Source organism: Anopheles ziemanni, chromosome 2 (genome assembly GCF_943734765.1).
Source record: "Anopheles ziemanni chromosome 2, idAnoZiCoDA_A2_x.2, whole genome shotgun sequence".
NCBI classification, from domain to species: domain Eukaryota; kingdom Metazoa; phylum Arthropoda; class Insecta; order Diptera; family Culicidae; genus Anopheles; species Anopheles ziemanni.
The window spans coordinates 41,987,436-42,010,123 of record NC_080705.1 but is presented as its reverse complement, the minus strand read 5'-3'; the positions used below and the strand labels follow the sequence as shown (position 1 = coordinate 42,010,123).

Here is a 22,688-nt window from a genome sequence, read left to right as displayed (position 1 = left end):
TGTCGTACGTATATTTTTAATAACTTAATTTTATACTTTTCACGTTCCACGTTTTCACTCCATGAGCTCTCAGTGATCGGTACGATGTAAAAAAGAAATAGCACATTGTTTTATATTTCTGTTCGCCTCATACTTTGTTATACTGTGCATTTATATTGTGCATTTCATATTGGTTCAAAAATACAATAGCTCATATTCAATCATATCACCCGCATATGCTCTAGCCATACGAATGCTGCGTATCTCTCGAGTTCATTAGCTGTAACCATGTCAATTTTAGCATATTTTCTCTGTATTCTAAAATCGGTTCTTTGTTGCAGCATCACGATACGCTTCAAAATGCCAATTAGAGCGGCAAACATTTTGATTGAATTTCACTTCCGTAAACCAACCTCAGTGCGACCATGGAGCCGCATCGTTAGGGAAACCTTTTTAAATGTGTAGGGAAATGGCTTCCAGATGTGATCGAACTGGCGCATGTGTCGATGGCAATAACGGCACATCTCGGCCATAATAATATCATCTGGCAACACTAAGCCCCTAGCATTGGTGGCGCATGAACGACGCTTATTTCGCAACGCCCCAACGTGTCGCGTACAATAATTCACAGTAAAGAGACACACATTACTTCGGTGGTGCTACATTTTTCGTTCGTTTCCCGATGTTGGTTGGTGGAGATACTCTACTCATGGCTTAAATCTAAACATTATCAAGGATTTTGGGACGTTTTCTCGAGCCAATTCTCTGTTGAAATATTATCAACCGGTCGTAAGATATTTTGATATATATGACCCAAAGCCAGGAAGGATTTGTGGAAAGTAATGACACAAGCCAACGTTGAGAGAAAAGCCCCAAGATCATAAAGTCAAAGCACCGTTAACTATTCTACCGCGAGAACGATGCACAAATCAAAAGCACAATGACTGAAATTGTCTGACGACCTCGCCCAAGTCGGCGTCCCAAAATCCGCTTCACTGAAATCCTTTCAAAACAAGTACCTTTCCTTACATTCCGCGTCAACCCGGGCATAAACGGTGGAACAAAAGCTGCCCAGGATAATGAAAAGCCCCACGCCACGCGGTAGGGTTCATCACCTCCGGAGGGTTTTCCAACAAAACAACTGCCATCCATTTTGTTCTGGCATGGCACGTTTGTGAGCGGATTTTCCAGGCAATGGAAAATGAGGCAGTGTGCGGTTTTTTGTGTCCATTATTTACTTCATCGCCTACAGCCAACTCATCAGTTCGCACTTAGGATGCGATTTGTTGGAAAATTGTTCATCATACCCGCAGACTTTTCAGGTCCAACCAAACCCATCAGCGGCGAGAATAAAGCGCCAACATGCGCATACTAATACTTCTGAAGACATTTAAGGCTGCAGTCAAGCTTTTACAAAACGATAACGGACCAGATGCGCGATACAATGACGACTGCAGGGGAAACGGTTTATTTGTGCTTGGTTGTTTTCCTGTTTTAGTGATGGGTTTCGTAATCGGAAATTAAATATGCTTTCTACAGTACCGGGGATTATTTTATTCATTTGGTTACATTTGACGATCATTCGGATGCATCATGTCAAGCAGTTTGGTTTCCGCCATCGTTCATAAGAAAGACTTCACAATAAGTTAATGTTCTATTACGATAAATAAATTTTCAGTAATTAATCAATGTCTCGTTTTAATCATCTTTTTTAAAGAAACTTTTTGTTAAAAGAAATGTTTTGCGTTTCTTGCGTCAGAATTTGCTAGAATGAATTTTTATGATAATGCAATGTGCTTTAAACTAATTTCCAATTCTTACCGCGGCATACAAGTTCATGTGATTTTCTTATGACAACACATTGATTAAGAACTAATAAAGACTTTACTATTTTATCGAAAATTTTAGTGCGACAGCATACATTTTAGGTTGGCTTATGTTTTTATATCTTCTTCTTTGTCTAGTGGATACGCAGTGCACTCGCATATCTGCTGTCGTGGACCAGTTCATGATTTTACATAGACAGTCTAAATAAAAAAAATACTTTCATTAAACCTAAACAATAGCTCTAGGCAATACCATTGATTGAAAGCGAAATAAAATTACTGTTTTTATACTTGATGAATTGTCATTAATATTTTAAGCAGCCATAATCTTCACCGATGATGCCACATCTTATTTCCAACGAAGAGCAAATAAATATCCTCGTGCTTGGACTTCAATTTCCTCGTGCTTGGACTACTTTAGTTGTTCACGAGTAAACTTCTTGGTTTTTTAGATCATTTTTCACTTTCTCTTTGCTACGGGTCCATTTAACTTGCGAACCTCAAAAAGCTGCATCCTTCATCTCGTCTAGTGAAGTGCTTCGAGAGATTGAATTATTAACTGCAAAACAGGATACTAGTGTTTTTGTTTTTCATTCCTTTACGCGCTGACATGGATAATTCCCGTTCAGTGAATTTTAAATTTACACACTTAAACACAATTTATTTGCAACATCCTTTTCATTAGGAAGTTTTCACGGCACAAAAGTTGTACGGCAAATATTTTACGCGCCATTAAGAATCTTGCTGGCAGCGATGAATTATGGATGCTCGGTTTATTCACTCATGCAAAAGCTTCCCGGGGCTTGTTGTGGAAGAGTAACGGAATATAAAAATCAGCACAGTACACAACCGCCAGCCCATCCCGGCGCGTCCCGCAAAACCCAACAACCACATGAACGATCGGTGCTGCAACGGATGTCCGTTTTTGGAGGTTTTGGTCCAAAGCGTAAATCCAACGCCCGTCCTTTTCATGAGCAATATTTTACGGTGGCAATAAAACAAGCATAAGCCCTTGGAGCGGCATTCACTTCCGTAGCGGTCGATCGGTAAACGCAGTCGGAATGCAACCGAGCCATTCCAAACGCGGATGTACTAAACGAGCAATCAGAGCAAAGGACACATTCGTCGCCATGTCTGCCAGTGACAACGGAAACCCGAAAAATTGCTCATGTTCTGCCAGAAGCGCCTCCGTCCCCGGCATAACGAACAACCAGTTGCCGGCTGGTGTGTACTATTCGCGCCGTTATGATTGTATGTGTGTGTGTGTGGAAGCCATTCGCTCGAGTGCAGTTACAAGCTAATTGATCCACTTTGGCCAAGTGGCCCGATGACAAGCGGAAGGATATGCGTTTGTGTCCTTCGCCAACAGGACGCTATGTGCCTTCGCCTTCTGCTATCGTTAAACCATTCCGAAATAAAGGACTAAAACGCCGCTGACATGGACACTCGCTGTATCCTCTCCGTTCACTCGAATCTGTGTGTGCGTTAGAGATGCGGATGGACTTTGGGTAGATATGTTCTGTTCTGGTATGAGATACGGAAATGAAGCACATGATATTATAAATAACGGTATCCCGAAATTACGAATGTCACACGGCACTATATATTATTATAAAGAATTTTTAAATGCATATTTGGGTAACAAAACCAAACATATACTGGAAGTTGGATTATTATTATTTCCTAGGATCAATAAATCAATTGAATTAATTTTACAAAAGGTAAAAATACACTTTCCATTTGTATACACCTAATCCAAATTTAAAAAATCATATCCTTTCGGGATTATATTTTTCGATTTTTTTTTATTTTCGCCATGTCCGTTTCTGAAATGTGTTGATTATATATACAGCAGAAAATTTAAAAACATTTCTGTTGTCACATCAAATTTTCTCATTCAATCATTTGAACACCTAAATAATACATGATAAAATACAAAAAGATAAATTGTTTAAGTATTTTAACCGTGCTTCTACCTTCACTTAGTTAAGGTTTTCGCAATGATGATCGATGATAATTTATTAAGTCATTGAACAAATATATATTATGTGGTCTCCGTTTCCGAAACAAATATGATCTTATCCAAATATGAACACAATTTTATCAAATTTAGTTTTATACTAGTAAAAAATTAATAGTTTCCTATCTAACCCTACACGTGGTTTTACTGTACCGCGGAATAGTGGTTACAAGGTATAGTCCAACGATCCAAAGAAACCTCTCGAATTGCATACAGCTCTTTGCAAGGGAATTGCTACAACTACATTAAACGTCCCACGGCTACATGTTTCCATGTTCCGAGAAACTAGTTGAGCCATCTTCTCCCGAGACACACGAGCTCGGTAACAGCTCGAACTGTGTATTACCTCGAGCTGTTCGCGCGAATGTCCGACAAGGCTGATCTCACTTCTCCTCGTACTTGCTACTTTTGTTCATGCCCTGCCATTATTGCATCTGTGTACCGCTCGAACCCGTTGGTTGATGTGAGGGTGAGAAGTCACACAAGTTAAAATATCCTATTCGCTTGTTTCACGTCGTTGTCCTCATGCCCACCTCGAACCGAATTCGTTACCGTTTTTATCGCACTACAGAACATGTGCCGACATCTTTCCAACATGGCTTCGTTTTTATGTGTGCCACCATCGGGCGACCGATGTGTTTCATCACCACCATGTATTTTCCGTCGACGAGTATTAGGTAGACAAAAAAAAACCGTCACAATGGATGCTTTTAGCTGGAAGAGTAATGAACAGACCCAGGCGGTGTTGCCAACAACCGCTGGTCCTTATCGTGCGGCTGTTGGATTCAGGATTCAGCACCAACACCAACGTGCATTGGGTGATGAGGCCGGAAGCTGTGTTTGCTTTTCACCTAACCGGAAGTGGTTTATGGGAAGTGAAACAATGATGGACAGAAAACAAGGCATGACCGAGAGGAAAAGCTACGAATTCCGCGTTTTGGGTTCCCCGAAGTCTAAATGATGGATGCCAAGAACACAACCGACCGTAGACCTTTTTTCTGCGCTTTAGGTTTAGACAGGGTCTAGTTGGATCCTTCCGCGAAAGTATGGAATTATTTTTGATACCTTGGAAATCGGTTTACGGAGCAAACATTATTTACTAAAGGGTGAAAATAAATTGTTTTTATGGTTTATGACTAACGAAATTTTGTCATAGGTGAAGAAACCATGCTGGTTTTGTAAGACAATAATAGTGTAAAATTACAAGCACATACCCTTTTTTTTACTTGATACTACTAATTCAATACTCCAGCAATGTCGCAATATTACGTAGTTAAATGTGTACTTAAAAACATAAGAACACCACGTGTCGATCGTGGCTTATGAACTCCTGCGGACGTTACCACCACAAGTGTTATGAGTCCATAAATCTAGCGAAACGAATTCACGAGTGGCTCGTGTTTAATGTTTCCCATTTCCGTCGTTCTTCTTCCACCGCAATCGATCCGCAAACTAGCCGCTAAAAACCATCCTCGGTGTGAAAACGTGAAGTAAAAATGCAAGAATCAGGGGCTCTGTCTCTGGGGCTGCGAACGATCACGACGGTGGTAGCGGCCCCGGCCGTCAAGCCTCGCGTGTCGATAGTGTCGGTGGGGATTTAGTGCGTGACCAGCATCACGAGAGGTCGTAAAATATTCCGATCCCAAATCCCTTCGGGGGAGAAAGCCGGCGCAGGTGTTGGTCTAGAGCGTATACTGGCGTGGTTTCGATAAGCAGTGAACAGCGGCAACATTGTGGCAAACGGGATAGAAGTGGAGACAGGGAACAGGTGGTGAAAAGGCTACGGAAAGGTGAAAGGAACCGGCCCGCCGGCGGTGACCATGTTGGCCATGCACCATATGACCCCGGTGGAAGTTACCCAGATCTCCAACCTGCACACGGTGAGTTGTAAACGAATTAGTAGGAAAATTGGGATCTCCAAAATTGTTCCTTTTCCAAGATTTTTTCCCTGTATCATACAATGATTTTTTTCATGGCTCCATTTGCATCAAGTTTCAAAAACTACTTAAACTACAACCACTTAATGCAACGCTTTCTAGTGAAGCTAGTTTCCAGGATTGCTTACAATCTCCACTCGTGTCATACGAGGCAAAGGTTGAACGTGTGCGATTGTTCCTTGCCAGAACTGAGCAAAAGCAAGCAAACGCCAACATCAACAGCATGCGAATCTAATTAATGTCCTCGCTACCCACCATGCATCCCGATGCCATGGAATTCTTGCCTTCTTTGCTCCCTCTATAGCGTTCTACTTCAGTTAGTAAAGACGACTCCGGCGGTGATAAGTTAACAGACGAAAAGTAACTAACGACCAACAAGTCAAAGTCTGGAAAGAGATTTCCATTTACCCAGTAGTCCTCTTCCTTCCTCGCAACACGTGTTAAAGAGTTCCTTTCGATCGATTTCTAGACCAACATCGCTCGGTTTTTAAAGCTTCCCTCAAGCTTGTGCTCAAGCATCAACATCTCCGTACGAGCGCATGGAAAGACTTTTCCCCTCCAGGGTTCATAGAAAAAATGACAGAAGAGCAATTTTACAAACATCCATCATATGTCAAGTACTGACAGCGGGTGTTTCGCTCCCGAACAGCTCGCTAGACCATGAGAGTAGGAAAATCCTTTTCAACCAGGTTCAACTGGCAAAAGAACAAGCTCATCTACTACCCTTGCATTTGGATCTCGTAGCAGTTGTACAAAAAAAACTCACTGACTGTGAATGCTAATTAAAAATGGACGTCCATACAGCAAACTAACACACACACGCCCGAGGGCACGGTCGGTTCGACGATGAACGGTTCAACCCGAGCATGATTGGGGCTAATTTTCCATTCCATTCCTTTTCGTTTTTCCTCACATTTTCACCTCGGATTGAGCATTGTTTCAACGGAGCTCACTCGGGCAGCAATGAAACGGATTTTGCCACACACTTATTACTGCTCGGTTCGGTTGTGCTTTTATCGACATCGCTGACTAATGGTGGTGCAATTAAAGATGAAGTACGTGACCCTGTGGTGGACCTCGGTTGCTCGGTGTAAGAAAATAAAATCCGAATCAGATAGAGGAGGTTCACGTCGGTGGTTAATTTTTTTTATTTTTAGTTTTCTTTTCTGCCCTTAAACTAGCAGACATGATACTATCCGAATAATTTCACAGGTTTTCTTTCGAAGGGTGTAGAGTTTAATTTCAATTTCCCTAGAAAAAGAAAGAATAAAAAGATTAGTTGTTCCCGTTTATGGTGCCTCTCTCTCTCTCTTGTTCCACCAACACCACAACAGGTAGCAACCAAAACCTGATCCTATGAACGAAAATTTTTAATTAAGCACTAAAACCTTTTTGGTGCATCACGACCTAGGCCATCCACCTTCCTTTCCATTTCCCTCTTTAAACCAAAGTTATTTGCGACACTCCGGGGGAACAAACGGGGATACTTTTATGAAAATTATATTTAACTCCACACGGTTTTCAAAACGGCTGCACATTTTTGCAGCAATGCAGAACATTCTTTAGTCTGCGACTGCGGTATATAAAGGCCGTGCACACGGGGCGAGGATGGGAGGAGGAATTTACCGTTTGTGCCGATGCAATTATGATAATTAAAATGTACCTGCCAACTTTTCCCGGCGGCGGAATGTGGTTCCGAGGTTATGAAAATAGTGGTACCGGAGCGAAACCTCAGCCCTTTACAGCAGGGCAAAAGGTTTGACTTTCCCGCTAGAGGTGTTGAAAGGCCCGAGGGTCTCTGGAGGGCACCATGTTGGATACGATACGGCGTGCGATTATAGCTTGCCGGCCTGTTTAGGGCTCTAAACCACAAATTGGTTTCACAAACTTTACAACACCAAACGCCGGCTTTTGCTAGGCCGGCTATCAGTTGAACGTCGTTCAGCTACCGGCAGAGTGACCGTTGCCATGTGGATCTCTTCCACCCGGACCGTATCACCTGGAAGGCCAGGTTGGCCTGTCTGGTGTGGTGATATTTATTATGTAAATTGTTTAATTTAGTATCCCTTGGTCAGCTCGGAAGGTCGACCCCTTGAAGCTTCTAGATTTCTGAATTTGTAAGGTTGGTTTGGTGACAATCGGTCGATCCGAATCTATTGTTCCTTTTACGATTCGGGAGCTTAGACCGTGACGAAACCGTGGAAGAAACAATGGAATCAAGTCAACCGGTCGGAAAATCAATATCGATGTATCCGAGGGACACACGGTAGGTTATCGTAGGTCGCAGGTTTAGACTTTGAACCAAATAAATCAATATTATCATTAGTTTGAGCTTCCATTTGATTCATTTTCGAAAATTGTTATTAGTCGTGATGGTGTACAGTTACGATAGAGAAATTACAAAAAGGTGAAAAACATGTCAATGCAAGTGAATGTCCTCCGTTTGGAACTTGATATTCATATGGTGAACTTATTTATACATGTTTGAATACAATAAATAAAAATTTCCATAGAACATTTTCAATTTTCATCGTATCAAAACATCATATTTAAAGATTCATATTTCCAAACTGTCGATCAAATCAATAACAAAATGCCCCCCCATTGGAAATTCCCTAAGGTTTATCGATCGCATCGTATCGGACCTTTTCAGTCGAACTAAGCCTCCCAGCAGCCAATGAATATTAAACATATTGTCGAACCATTGTGCGGACCCGTTGCAACATTTCCAACCTTCTCGTTCGAAATGTCATAAGTATCGCTGGGTTTCGGATCCAACTCGTGAAACAGACGACACGCACGAGGAGTTAAGTTTGGAGGCGGGTTTCGGCCACGCAGTTGGTAGAATTTTAATGAATTTCCTGTGCGCCAGGCGTGCCGATGGCAACGAAAAGCTCCTCTGGTTGTGGCAAACTATTAACGTACCAGGGTAGCCTATGCCCGACGCGTAATGCTGATGATGATGTCATTCGTGCGCACCGGATATCGCAGAATCGCTAATGGATGCCTGAATGTTGTATGAATGTGAGGTCGTTCTTTTTCATCTCCTGCGGACGATACCGTGACCATCAGCTTTCCGCTGGTTTTGCCTGCAGTATGAGGTGTTTGCATAAGGAATGTTACGGTTCCATTTCAACGGCAACGGCAGTATTTCAGGGTTCCAACTTCTAATCCGGAAGTTCAGTGGAATCCATGACGATGGGTGCTTTTGGAGTTGTTTTTGAGAGTGTGGCTCTATCTAAAATGGTGTTTTAAGCTGAGGAAATGCAATATGATGCAGTTTCAAAATTTGTGTGCATTTTACACCGTAAAGAACCTAGGATAACTTTAGTGAATTGAGGACGGTATATTCAAGAGGAAACCCTTTCCTAAGATCGTGCAGTTAATGATTCCACCGTTAAAACTCTTCCAGTCACTGCGATAACTCAACAAAAATTCATTTTCACGCTCATCTTGGTTCACCACCGTTTGCATTTGGTTGTTTGCTTTGTATTATTGCAGACTTTGACGGAATTTGCACCAAAGTTAATATTAAACGACTCGAACTATTTTCTCTAAGATAACCAAACTTTGGTGGAAATAACTCACTCCCCGGTGATCTCTAAACGGCGAGGATGCTCTTGAACTAATGTATCAAGAATGGCACTTTGAGATTGTGTCGCATTCAGAGTTGATCATACGTGCGTAAGACATGATTATTCTCGATCCTTCCTTAATTTCTTGGACGGTTTCTCAGGATACCGCGCATAAGTTTCGGCACCAAAAACTAAACCCGTTTCCTGGTGACATTAATATTCAAATGATTTTACGACACTCGCCAATCCTTGTGCACCCCCGCCTTTTCACGGTGGCGAAGAACCATTACATTTCAAGCCAGTGAAACTCCCAAACTAGGAAATTGTCTGACGACCATAACGAGGTAGAAAGGAGTTGTGGAAGCAGTCACGACCACCGACTAACAAATGAACGAGCAATAGAACAGGCATTAGAAACAAAGCCGCTTCCCATCAAATGAACCGTGCCGACGTTTGGATTCGAAATTGAAAACCCAGCAGCGTGGCGGATGTTGGATTGAAATTGCGCGGACTTCCACTCGGTGCATAAATGGTGTACCCGGTGTGCGAAGTATGGCAATGGGTTCTCCGCTTCCAGGCCTGAATGGACCAAAAGCTGTTCCTGCGGGAAATGAATGGCTGCAATGCCGGATCTCGCTGCAGCTGCGTTGTAGGTTGCTAGGGAATCACACACAATAGGCAACTGCTGGGAAATCGTGGGTGCATTACGAAACCCAACCAGAGGTTGGAGTGTTTTCAATTTTCTTCATTAATATTTTACAATCCATCCTATCGATTAAATCCAAGATTGCAAACTCGTTTCAATGTTTCATTTTACTGGATTTGTGTTCTTTTGCAATAAACTAAAATAATATTTTAGACAAGCCAAGCTTCCGACCCTGAAAGAGCTGAAAACCAATACAAGCTACGCAGCATTGAGCAGTTCGCGGAAAAGTGCAGTGTCAAAAATGTCATAATGTCAAAATGGTCCAATATCATCCAATATTTTTTTTTAAATAACACAAACTACAATTTCAAATAAGAAACAATATGATTTACTTGCACTTTTCCTTATAGTGGTTTTTCAAATCATCAAGTTTTTCTGTTACACCCTGTAGAACTTACTGGACCCAAATTCCATTCGAATGTGTATGCATCTCGTTTTAAACCTTTTAGAGATAAAGTTTTATTTAAAGTAAGTCTTTGCGATTTATTACCATTCCGCATATTAAATTTTAATGACATTAGAATGAAAGGTGACGAAAATGTAAAGCTATTAAAATAGTTCATTTTCTCAATTCTCAACAATTTGAAAACAAAATACTTAGTACTGTAAAAATTAGTAAATTATCTTGACGAGATAAGAGACTAACTGAGTCCTGTATTGTTTCCGCTTTTCCAGCTCATCCTCGAAATCAACAGCGAGGTGGCGCTGTTCCGGGACCTGCTTATCCACGTCGGTCAATCCCGCGATTGCCCGGAGCTGCGGGAGAAAATTCGAAAACTGCGCCGATCTTGCGTCGAAGCGTGCAAACACACCGCCGCACTCATACTGCCGCAAATACGAACGTAAGTACTATTTAAACAGCCCCAACCCAGGGCGGTCGATCGTTCGGCAGGCGCAGGTCCGGTCGTCTTTAGATAAGCATATTAGCATCTCATTGTCATCGGCGCTCGGTGTTTCACTGAACTTTGCCGCTCGACGCCAGAATCGGGGCGGCACAGGAACAAGATGCTGTTCAAGGTCCCCTCCCTGAAGAAGTACTTCCTAGCGAAAGTTCTAGCATCTTTGAAAAAGCGGTACAGTTCCTCGCATCTGCTAATATACTGCACATTTCATCACTTAGAAACGGTGCAGAGGTAGTAAAATAAGGTAGGGAGGTTGAAGAATAAAAGTTCACTTCCTCGAGTTGGAACGGCCGTCCCCACTAGCCGCCACCAGACACCACCCGCGGGGCGTATCATCCAACTAACGAGATGCAAACAAGCCACGCGGACAAAGGTGCCCTCCGGCCCGGAAGTTGTTTTCTCCAACGAGCTGTTGAAAATTGCCCCCGCCAGTTTAAATATTTACCATCGTCGACGCCCGGTGACACATGGACCAATAGGACCTCGAGCCATCGGAACTCTCGAGAGACTCTTCAACTTTCTTTCATAGTCGTAGCCCGTCGTGTCCATGCCACACGAGTCGCAGAGACGCGGTCGTCGAGGCGGATTTTCGCGTCAGCCGTGCGAATGTGCAAAAGTTTTATGGTTTCTTTCTTTTTGTTCTTGTGCACGTCGAGAGCGGAAATGTATTCTTGTTGCTAGAGAAGGTGATTCTTGGGTGCGTTCTTGCTGAAATCGGGAGTCATTTCTACCAATTGACATAATAGGGAATCATTTGTTATTCATGAAGTTTCCCACTGCGATGTAAATGCTTCCCTAAAATGAATACGTTATTAAAGTCCGGATCCTTGCGATGAATCGTTGAATGTTTAAGATACCACTCATGTTCGTTTTATTTTATTTTACCTTAAAAAATGTAGGAATTATTATTTCCCGACGTTTTACGACCAGTTTTGATGGAGCTAAAAAAGTTAGATATATATGCTCCACATTTTTCCCATTCTCCAAGTCGTTAAACTGAACATACGGTTGAATCTTTGCAACTGTTCTCGTAATGCTTAACGTTTCCACTCCTCTCGGTGGTGCGAAAGTTTTTCCATTATCGTGACGTATAATCTATGCGGCGGGTAACAAATCTCTTCTGGCATTAAAATTTTCCTCCAGCAGGATGCATTTAGCATCCATTTGCGGACAAAGTGCAACAAAAACGGTACACTGCTGGCAGGGGCCAAGATAAATTTGTTCCATTGTGTCGCATAATGATTCGAATTCGACAGTGGGTTGGGTTTGTCAATAAATCCCAATCGGGAGAGTTTCGTCTTGACAATGCCGGTTGCATTCGGTATGGCACGCGGAATCATTACGAAATGGAAGTGAAGAGAAGAATGGAAATGCTGATGAAAATTATATTTCATGTCGAAGAACCGTGGCCCCTGGCACCGTGCCAGAGGCAAAGGATGTCCCCTAGTTGGAAAGTAATGAGCTCAAGCCTTTCCGGGTCGTTCTTCAGCTACTGCCGAGTAGCGAAGTTTTACCCTCCATTTCCTTTCTTGCGCAAAAAGTGGAAGTTGGAGGAAATAATGGCCAACAGGTTTCAAAATTTATGCAACTTATTTCATTTCCCGTTCCTGTCACGTTCGGAGCTGTCAACCTTTTTTTTTATGTTGCTTTGTGTCCGTCCGTCTTCCATGTTCAAATACGTACAAACCCAAGTGTGGCACCATGGAAGCATTTGTCTAGTTTTTCCACCTTATTCCCAGGGTCTTGAGCACCCGTTATAATGGAATAGAGCACGATTGCAAGCGTTGCACCCGTCGCACTGGCAGAAAACTGCACCAGCGTGTGTCGACGTTCTATTTTTCGTTCGTATTTTCTGCATGTCCCATTCGGGACAAATTCTGTTTCCCGTCAGCTCAGCTTACCACCGAACGTCGAAGAATGTCTTCTGCACGTGCTGGTGTGAGAACGACTTTCTTGGTACGTTAGGCTCTTCTACGACAGTAGAAAACTGCAGAAAGTGGGACACTTTTTTTCCCCTAAACGCAAACATTTGCACTCTTTCCGTCACTAAGCTTTATTTTTCCGGATCGTGGCTCAACATAAAAAAAGGAATAAACCTGTTGAGTTCGATTTATTGACCGTCTATTGTTGGAAGAAACGGAAAGCCATATTTTCATTCCATTGCCGTACCGCTTCGTCTCTTTTGCGAGCAGTTTTTCTGTAGAGTTTTTACGAATAATTTTACATATTGTTCATTTCACTGCCGACTTTCTTTCGCTGCACGTTTTGTCCGTATGCCGAGCACGTTCGGAGATTGTAATGAAATCACCGTCCATTTGGCCTACCCGAGCGCTGATTGACGACGCTGGTATGGGAATAATTTTCAATTAGATGATTGGACAGCCGTCGGCAGCTTAGAGGTTTTCAGAGTGTGCTTGAACGAGTACCCGAGAGCATCTTTGAACTTTGTATTAAAAATGAAAGCCATGTTTGATTTTCTGTACCCTCCAGCGCACGCTTTCCTCTTTAAAGCCTTATTTTGAAGATTTGCATTGGATCAGTAAAGCTTCGTTGAAAAAGAAAATACACGACCATAGTTCTTGGAAATGGTAGCCCTCCAGCATTTGACTGATTGCGCCCAACAAGAAATAAGAAAGACGAGGAAAATAACCCGCGGCAAGGAAAGCTTTTAGACAGCGAGAATCGTTCATTCACAAACCGTTTGCACGGCTTGTAGCTAAACGCGTTCTTGAAATGGTCAGACAGTTTCTTGGAATTGTACGATTACAAAGCGCTTTCACTTTATTTATATCTCTATCCTTCCCGATTTCCTACTCTGCATTAGTGGCATCTTATTTCGTAGGCGATAATCCAGGCAAGAAGGGATCTGCCAGTGGTAAGCTTCGCGGAATAATCTTTTGTACAACTCAATGCAATCCCACACATACCGTAGCGGGTCCATTCACTTTTCTTTTCGAAAAAAAAAACAATGAGTTTATCGAGCCTTGCTCTGTGTGCATTCCTATTGGGGAATTTTCCCCTCCATGTTACATACGGAATGTAGACAGGAAAACAGTTTGGGTTGAATAAGTGAACCTATTGGTGCATGCACGACCGTTTCAAAACAAACTTTCGCTGCACTTGCTCAAACGTTTCCCTCCCCGAACACGTTTCGAGTCGTGGGAGATTACGAAGTTCAAATAATTCACCGTAAATCATCGGCTCGTACTGCGACTGATGCCACTGGTGACACCGTTTTAGTAAGTTCGTTGAAGAATCTAGCGGCAGTCCCGGCTTAAGCGACGCCGAAAAGGTCGACTGGAAAAGGACCTCCTCCTATAAATTATAACCAATTGCCGGCGCCACAAGCGAACGAAGCCGGAAAATGTGCTATTGTAAAATATTTAGAACGCTCCCTGAAGTGGACGTTCTCAGTTGGGGATCGTTTCTCTTTTTATTTTTTTGTATATTGCGCATCTGGACCCTCAAAGGAATATTACCGCCAAAAAATTTGACCCGAACAAAACCGTGCTACATCTGCCGCAAACGGTCCATCGCTACTGGGACTAGACGGTGGGCACATTCTCTATTCCATGCTGGAGGATTTCTAAAAAATGAAAAGTTTGATTTATTGCCCTGCGTGCTGGGCAAAGGAAATTGGTAGCTCGGGAACCATTTCGTACCGATGACACAAACACACATACCATCATCATAGCACGAATTGCAACAAATCATCCCGAAAGGCATTAAGGAAGAGCGCTAATGTTTGTAAAACGCTCTAAAACTGGAACGCTAATGGGTTTATTCGCAGTAAAAGATTTTCACCAAAGGATTAAATATTTTTCTTATACGAACATCTTTTCAAGTTAATTAAAAAAAAATCTTTACAACACAATTTGAAAAACAATGCAAATTAGAAAGAACATGGTATGAGTAATACAACAAACGAACAATGCGTTACAAATACCGATGGTTTTGCAATTTTATCTCGAGTTATCTAGTTCTACTATTTCGTGGTAATTGTTCTGTTTCAATTATGTTCTTGTTCACACGCTGCCTCAATGCTTGTTGAAAAATCCATTACAATTCATTAATCATCTTCAAATTGGACTTGTTTTAGCATTCAAACGCTTTACCATTTTGAATTTCATTAAAACTATCATAAATCCAGCTTTAATGATATCGTTTCCCATTCTTCATATTTTATACTCTCATCAAAGCATGGATAAATGTAGCGTTTCAGAAATGTTTTACCACCTACGCTATGGTACAAATACATCATCGAAAGCTAAATTCGATCACCTTACGCAGCGCATTTTCCAGGAAAATCGAGTAACGCCAAAAACAAGCCCAAATACCCACCCACCCACAAAATATTTTCCCCAATGCAAACTTGTCGAACGTCAGTTAACTTCGTCCCCTAGTCTAGTTCCGTCTTCTACCATGTGAAACGATGTCGTTCGAAAGTTGACACAATTTGTAGCGACATGGTACAAATTGCAAGCATCAACATTAACAACCGGTCAACAGGTCGTCGCAATGACATCCCTGGGCTAATATCCCTCGCCGGGATCGCACAGGGGACAGGTCATCAAGTCATCCCGTTCCCGATACCCAGGCAACGGTGCGGGATAGCAAACTGAAGCTGGCGACGTGATGGTACAAGCATGTCAACGACCGCAAAACGTCACATAATCTGTGACGACCGCAAATCACCCAATTAGAGAGTGAAAAAGTTAACGAGTAGAAGATCAAATGGTCCGTTTTCTGGCCATCCATGTGGTCACGGGCAGCGATTCGCTATACCTCCGGATCATGGTTCATATCATCATCCGCCGGCCGGTGCTGGGGTGGATCCGTTTATCAGTCGCCATGTCGGGGTCGCCGATTAGTGTTTTTTCGAAAGGGATTCGTTAAATGAAGTTATATTCCTATTCCAATACGCAATGAACATGACCATTCATAAAGGTTGAGTTAAATTTCTAGAAATTTATGTTTAACATTGAATTGTATACAAATTATACAAAATCGTATTATTAACCATTTACCAACTTCAATTAACGACAAAATTGGGCCACCCATTATCATATTTTGCGCACCTTTGCTTCATGAACTTAGGTGAAACAGATTTTTTTCCAGCTCAAGCCCTTAAATCTGAAACTGGTTTCTTGAATATCTATGGGTTTCTCAAAGTTTCCTTTAAAAGTCGGCTGGGTCAAAATCATTATTTTTCAAACGGATCTAGTTTTGAAACTGCCTCTGAAGCTGGGAGCTTACGTTTATTTTCCTTTCCCCACTCAGGAGAGAAGATCTACAGGTAGTAATTTATCTGCTACTTTGCACCTGTTTCTCAGTTTCGTTCTCATCCCCCCCGCTTGGTGTGCCTGCCAGATGGGGCGACTGTTTTCTCCGAAATCTCCTTCAACTCCTGCGTGGCCCATCGAAGTTTGATGAGGGTCCCGGTTTCGAGAGCTCTCTGGTTTGGCAAAGTTCTCCAAAACAACAACAAACAACTCTTCTTTTCCGCCGCAACGTTAAGCACAGGAGCAGGAAAAGCTTCGCCATCCTATGCAAGATACATACATATGCGCATGGTTTTGAACCACGAAAACATGCGACCAACCGCGCGTAATGAAGTACATTAATTATGGACGTCTTCTGCGACGTCGTGCTCAGATCTTTATGTCCCGATATATACAGGTTCTTTGCGTGACGAGGGCAATGTCGTGCGCCCGCTATCAAAACAGGCAAGCGTCGGCTAAAGCCTCGTAAATTCTGTAGCTTTCCAGAAAATTGTTTTTCACCAACCATCTGAGGAAGGTACGCATCTTCATTCATCTATAGGCTGATATTGCGGAAGGGATGATAAATTACACCGGTATGTTTTTCTGGCTGTAATTTTCCCTTTCCCATAAGAACTGGCAGCTCCTCACCGACGAATCGAACACGTTCTGAGATGCGTGCATTGCTTTTAAACACCCGTTGTTCACATTTACTCCAACCTCCAGTTGATCACCACTCAAAAACAATGTAAAATAATCCAACCAGCGTGCCTACAATCGAGTCACCTATTCGCCGGAGTCAAAGTATGATTACATTTTAAACTTAAAATCTTAGCACCTTTTGCGATGGCTCACATAGGCGTCATCTCATAGCACTTTCGTGATTGGCTGCACGCCGTACGGATCCGCGAACCTGATAAGACAGGGAATTATGCTGTCATATCTATGTTCGACATCAAATGTCGGTAGGGAAAAGTCTTGCTTGGCTGACGACGGAAACCAAGCACCGGCATCATCAAATCCTGACGAACGGAATCAAAATTTAAATCAAGTCTTTGCAACGCATTCGAGCGCGTTTTCGTTGGCGTCTGCTAAAGTATGCGATAAGGTTAAAAATGAATTTGCGCCTTGTGTATGTATTCGTGCTAGAAAAAACTTTCATTAAGTCATCAGCAAACAAAACTCATGAAAAGATAAAAAAAAGTACAAAAAATAATGAAAACAGACAGAAACCCACACAGCTTTACTGAGTAAGAAATGAAGCTCCGATGATTGGCAAAATCAAATTTTAATTCAAATCAGTTCGTTCGGAAAACAGGCTCGATGCTACTTTAATCTTCGGAAGCCTACACACGTACCATAAAGTATATCGGCAGGACGTTTCTAGAAAACGGGGAGCAATCTGGTTGGTCGCCCTATTATCTCGGAACACTTTGTGCTATTTTTCATTATTTTCGAAAGCGTAGCCTTCGATACGGATTGAAGGTACCACATCGGGAAGAATCTGGCTGAATGGCTGAGCGGCCGAACGGGAGAGGACCATCCGTCGAGTGAAATCGAGTTGGTGATATTGTTTTTCCATTATCATCGAGCGCCAGAAGGGGGTGCTCATGACCGGAACGGTTTCAACCTAGGCGAATCGATAGCCGGGAACCCCATGGAGACGCATGGTGTTTCACGCTGGTGGCAGAAGCAGCAAAAAGCACCACCACATGGAACGGTTCTCGCTCATTAATGCTCGCAGCCTGGGTGGAAACGCTGGGTCAGAGTGATATCGAAGGTATTAAATCGAAGCCAGCACCACGGATGACGTTGACGACGGAGTCAAAGTGAACGGGAAGGTGGAAAGTGGTGACAGCATCATTAGCAACGTTTGCCGCCCAAGAGTGGAGCCGGACGCGTTGCAATCAGGTGTCGTGGTGCGTATTTAAAGCAAAGTCGATCGTAAATCTGCTCCGTCATTAAATGTTGCCTCGTGAAATTGCATTCCGGTGCGCATTAGGGCGTTCGGTACGCAGCTGCTAATGAGCAGCCCACTGGGAAGCATGCTTATTAATAAACACAAATAAAACTGATGTAATCCATTTTAATCAGCACACTTTGAAACGAATCAAGCTCGTTATTTATGCTTTGAACTAACAATTTAATTTTTTTCCCAATATCAAAATCAGTTAAGTCTATAAGCAACTTTGAAACTGAAGGTAGTACAACTATTCTTTATTTCAATCAACTTGTTCAAAAAAAGTCCGGAACTATGAGCCTGTACTTGCATTAACAAGCCCCTGTCGTATCAAAAGGAACTATTAGCGTTAGGAAAATCATACAAATAGGCGTGGAGCATGAAAACGACCTTTTTTGTTACAGCATGGAACGAGGGAAAATTTTACTACACCATCCAAGTTGACCAGGACTTCCTTACATTTTTTTAAATCTACCGAACGTTTGTAAGACAACATAAATTATAAACAGCTTTGACATTAGCTTATTGCAGTAGAACATCATTTTATAAATACCTAGTTAACTTACGCTGTTATAAAGAATGGGTGAAGTTTCAGTTCGCCTTCGAAAGATGGAAATAAAAAGATGTTATAATATGAATCGAATTTCAATTGAATTTATTCGAAACGAATGTAATCGTCAAAGATTTTTTCTAGTTTTTTAAGCAAAAGTTTTACACAAGATATTATCTGCAAGAGTAGGTAAAAATTTTATTTTACAGTAGCACCTACTTTAAATATAATACAAGTGGATTGAAAACTCCTTGGATTCCTCAATTTATGAATTGCTTAAAATCTCCAAACTGAGAATTGGTTGTAAAGTTTAATACTTTTTTTATTAGTTTGTATTGTTCTTCTTCTTCTTCTTGGCGTGACGACCTTGTTGGTCATGCCTGCCAGTTAAGGGCACTTTTTACCCTATGTGTAACGTGGATAGTCAGTCCTCTGGTACAAGGGAGAGTCCGGTCTCGGTTGGGATTCGAACCCAAGCCGTCGAGGTTGTGAGCCCCCGCGCTCATGGGTCGATTTTCTAACCGCGCTATCGGTCGGCTCTCGCGTACCCCCGAGTTTGTATTGTAGCATAGCTTATTCGTTTTCGAATTCAATCAAGCTTGTATGCACAACATCTTATTTGTTGTTTTGGGAAAATCATTGACATTATCTTTAGTGCCCTTAAGGTTTTATTTATTTGGCAAAAACGGGTAATTTGTCTTATGAAACATATATCACTCTCTTACCAGACATGACTTTCAACTTAAACAATTCCCAAGTAGTTCAATTTTAGCCCCAAATGCACCTGTATTCCACCACTCATCAAACAAGCAAAACATGATTCTTCAGTTTGTTCTACCTTACGTTCCTCTTCACTTCGTCGCTATACCAAAGCGTATACTGAATGGAAAAAACATGTTCGTAACACTACCATGGCAAGAAAGCGTTTCTTTTGTGCCAAGATTTGCTCGAAGATGTTCGCACCTTTTGCCTTCTCCCGCACACTACACTCCCTTGGGATCGATTGCGTCCTATACGTACGTGCACGGAAAACTCTCTGCCCGAGGTTGAAAGAGGAGGTCGAGGTGCCCAATAAACACTGCAAAAGATTGCGGTCGTGAAGACAAGCAGAAGGCACCCACAGTGGGACGAAGGGAGATTTTTGGCTCCATGGCTAATTTTCTTGGAGGAGAGGTTTTTTTTTCTTTGCTGCTTGCACACTAATACACCGAAAATCGGCACCCTTTGGCGCACTGGCCGCCCATAACGACCAGACAAATCCCAACCCATTAACGCAAACGATGTGGTCGTTGTTGCTGGTGCTGCTACTCAAAGCAATTAGCACTTGCGAGAGGTCGGTTCGGGCCCCGGTTGGATCCAGCACGCGTATCAATTTTGTTAATTAATTGATGTCAGCTTCAGGGACTTCAAGTCTCGGAAGATACTACTTTTGGTGGTAAGATCTTTGACAGAGCCACAAGAATCATGGCACGCACTCGGAGATTCAACCACTACGGAGGGTGTTCTGATCGATAAATGTGTGGCAAGGAGTTGGACATTGTAACGCCATGTTAACACCTTTAACTGAGATTTGCCACGAGTTCTGCCAAACTTGATGTCAGCATGAAAAAGTTAAAGTGCCTTAACTTTTCCCTTGAACATATCTCAGGGCTCCTCGATCTCCTGCAATCCTCAAACGAATGCTTCTAGTGTCTGCTTTATTTTACACCAACGTGCCCAGTTCGTTGCTTGATAAGCTTTAAGCGCTTAACCCAATTATGCTACCTCCAGCCAATGGAAAACCAACTCTCTCTGTCACTAACCACACTGGCCCGGTATAAGGCCTAACCGCAAAAACGACATCCTACAGCCTTGCTCGGTCAGTCATTTATGAGAGTTTGTCAGGGGCACGGGTCCGGTTAGCTAAAACTCACATGCGGTGGTGTGGATGATGGTGATGATGATGATGATGATGATGATAATCGTGAACATGTATATTACCATAAGGATGAGGGAACGAGGGTTTATCCGGGCGAGCGGGGGAGATATTGCTTTCGCAGCATGGCAGTGGTTTACTTTGAGGTGAGATAAAACAGAAGCTTTCCGATACGAAAAACCGGCGTCCCGTCCGAACCAGGGGGAATATCGAGCGAAAATGATTGCCCATTACCGCTTCAAGGTCTAAACGAGGAAATGGATGGACAATGCTTTATTTCCTTCTTTTTGCGTTTTATTGTCTTCATTCCCTTTGAAGCCTTTGTGTTGGAACAAAGCGAGTTTTTTGTTCATTTTTCATCGGCTAGGTTTATCGATACAGGGATAATGGTTTTATAGCAACATTCTGACGTTTTCGACTCAAAAATAATCCTCACTCTATATTTTTTGCACATACCTCTCCCGCCGGAGTGATGGACGAACGCCAAATGCTTTTAACGGGATAACTGAACGCGCCAAATATTGAGCCAAATAGGCTGTGCAATAAAGTGACAGGCGCTGGAAAATCGATACCGTTCTCGTCCAGCCAGACATTTTGATGCTCATCGGATCAACGGTTTTGTTCTTCCCTTGTTTTCCCCCCCACAGCGCCATCGCCGAAGGCATCCTGACCGACAACCCGCACCTGGTGCTGCTGTTCTACCTTGCTCAACTATTTCTAAGAGAATTAATCAAAAGCCATCGACTGGTGCAGGTAATACCGATGGACATGTCCGGCTATTACGGTAAGTTCGTTGACCTACTTTTTCCACGCCGGGTTCCCCGATGCCAAAGCAAGGCGTTTACTTCTTTTCTTTCGTTCCTCGGCACAGAGAACCGGGCCGGGCCGTCGAATCTCGGCAATGTGATAAGTCAGATACTGCTCTGCAAACAAATTACGCCCGACTTCAACCAGGAGGAGCTGTGCAGCATCACCAAGGACTCGCAGGAGATCGCCCGGATACTGCAGGAGCTGCAAGAGTTCATGCCCCAGCAGGAGACCTACCTGGGTAGGTACACAGTATACAGCTTTTGGGGACGGAGGCTGGCATTTCCGAAGTTGGTTTCTTTTTGCTTTTGAACCGAACCATTCGATGACGGCCATTTGACGGCATGAACCCATCCATCACCCGGGCAGAGGTTTATGGCCCGTTCGGTGCCGAACGGGACACCGTCTCATATCGAGCGAGTTCGAAACCGGTGGGGCGATCTATTTCCACCCAGAGCTTCCGTTCTAAAAGAAGCGCAAAGCCATCGCCACCACCGGAATGCCGGTGGTCTAAAATCGATGTTGTACTAAAATTAAACCACTCTTCCCTTCCCAGAGCGCACCATCGCACTGACGAACGAAGTCAACGGACCGTGGCCGGCGAAGCGGCGTCGCGGTTCGCTCTACAAGAACATGGGCCTTCTGTGCTGCGTATCGCGGCCCAACTACCTATGAATGCGAACACGGCCACCACCGGCGGTTTCGGATTGCGCGGCGTGATTGACGCTGGTCGGCGGCCGGCGCTGCCCGTCAGCTGTCGGTGGTGTTCGGTGTAACGACGGTCTCTCGCTGGACAAACCCGATGTGTATTCCTGAAAAGCAAAACGAGAAAAATCAAAATCCCACCGACGCCAATGAGAAATAACCAATCCGCAGGATGAATCAGTCTCTCGGTTTCCGGCCGAATGGAGCTGTATTGCACTGAAAAATACCCGAACCTGTAGCGTGATCGCGTTTCTCGATAAAATCCATGAGACCTAAGCTACGAGACTCGGCAGAAGCTGACAGTGAACCTCTGATTGGGGACGTACAATCCATCACCTTTTGGCTACCAGCTGGAGCTGGCGAAGGAACTGGCGGACAAACACACCTACCCGTGGAAAATCATCCGACTCCATCACCGTAGCCACTATGGATGCATTTGACAAGTATGTGCCCAGTAGTTTTCCGAAGAGTGATGCTCTCACAAACCCCACTCATGAAAGAAAAATGTGAAATTCAAAAACATATACCGATAACCATAGGAGGAG

At 43.1% G+C, this 22,688-nt stretch overlaps 1 protein-coding gene across 1 annotated transcript; it reads left to right on the top strand.

Annotated features, from left to right (window-relative positions):
- Positions 1–5,645: 5,645 nt before the first annotated feature.
- LOC131281405 (uncharacterized) lies at positions 5,646–22,113 on the top strand. Its single transcript, XM_058310734.1, has 5 exons — positions 5,646–5,705; positions 10,719–10,885; positions 21,279–21,415; positions 21,503–21,679; positions 21,995–22,113. Exons 1-5 carry the CDS (start codon positions 5,646–5,648, stop codon positions 22,111–22,113), a joined length of 660 nt encoding a protein of 219 aa, XP_058166717.1.
- The last annotated feature ends 575 nt before the right edge of the window (positions 22,114–22,688 follow it).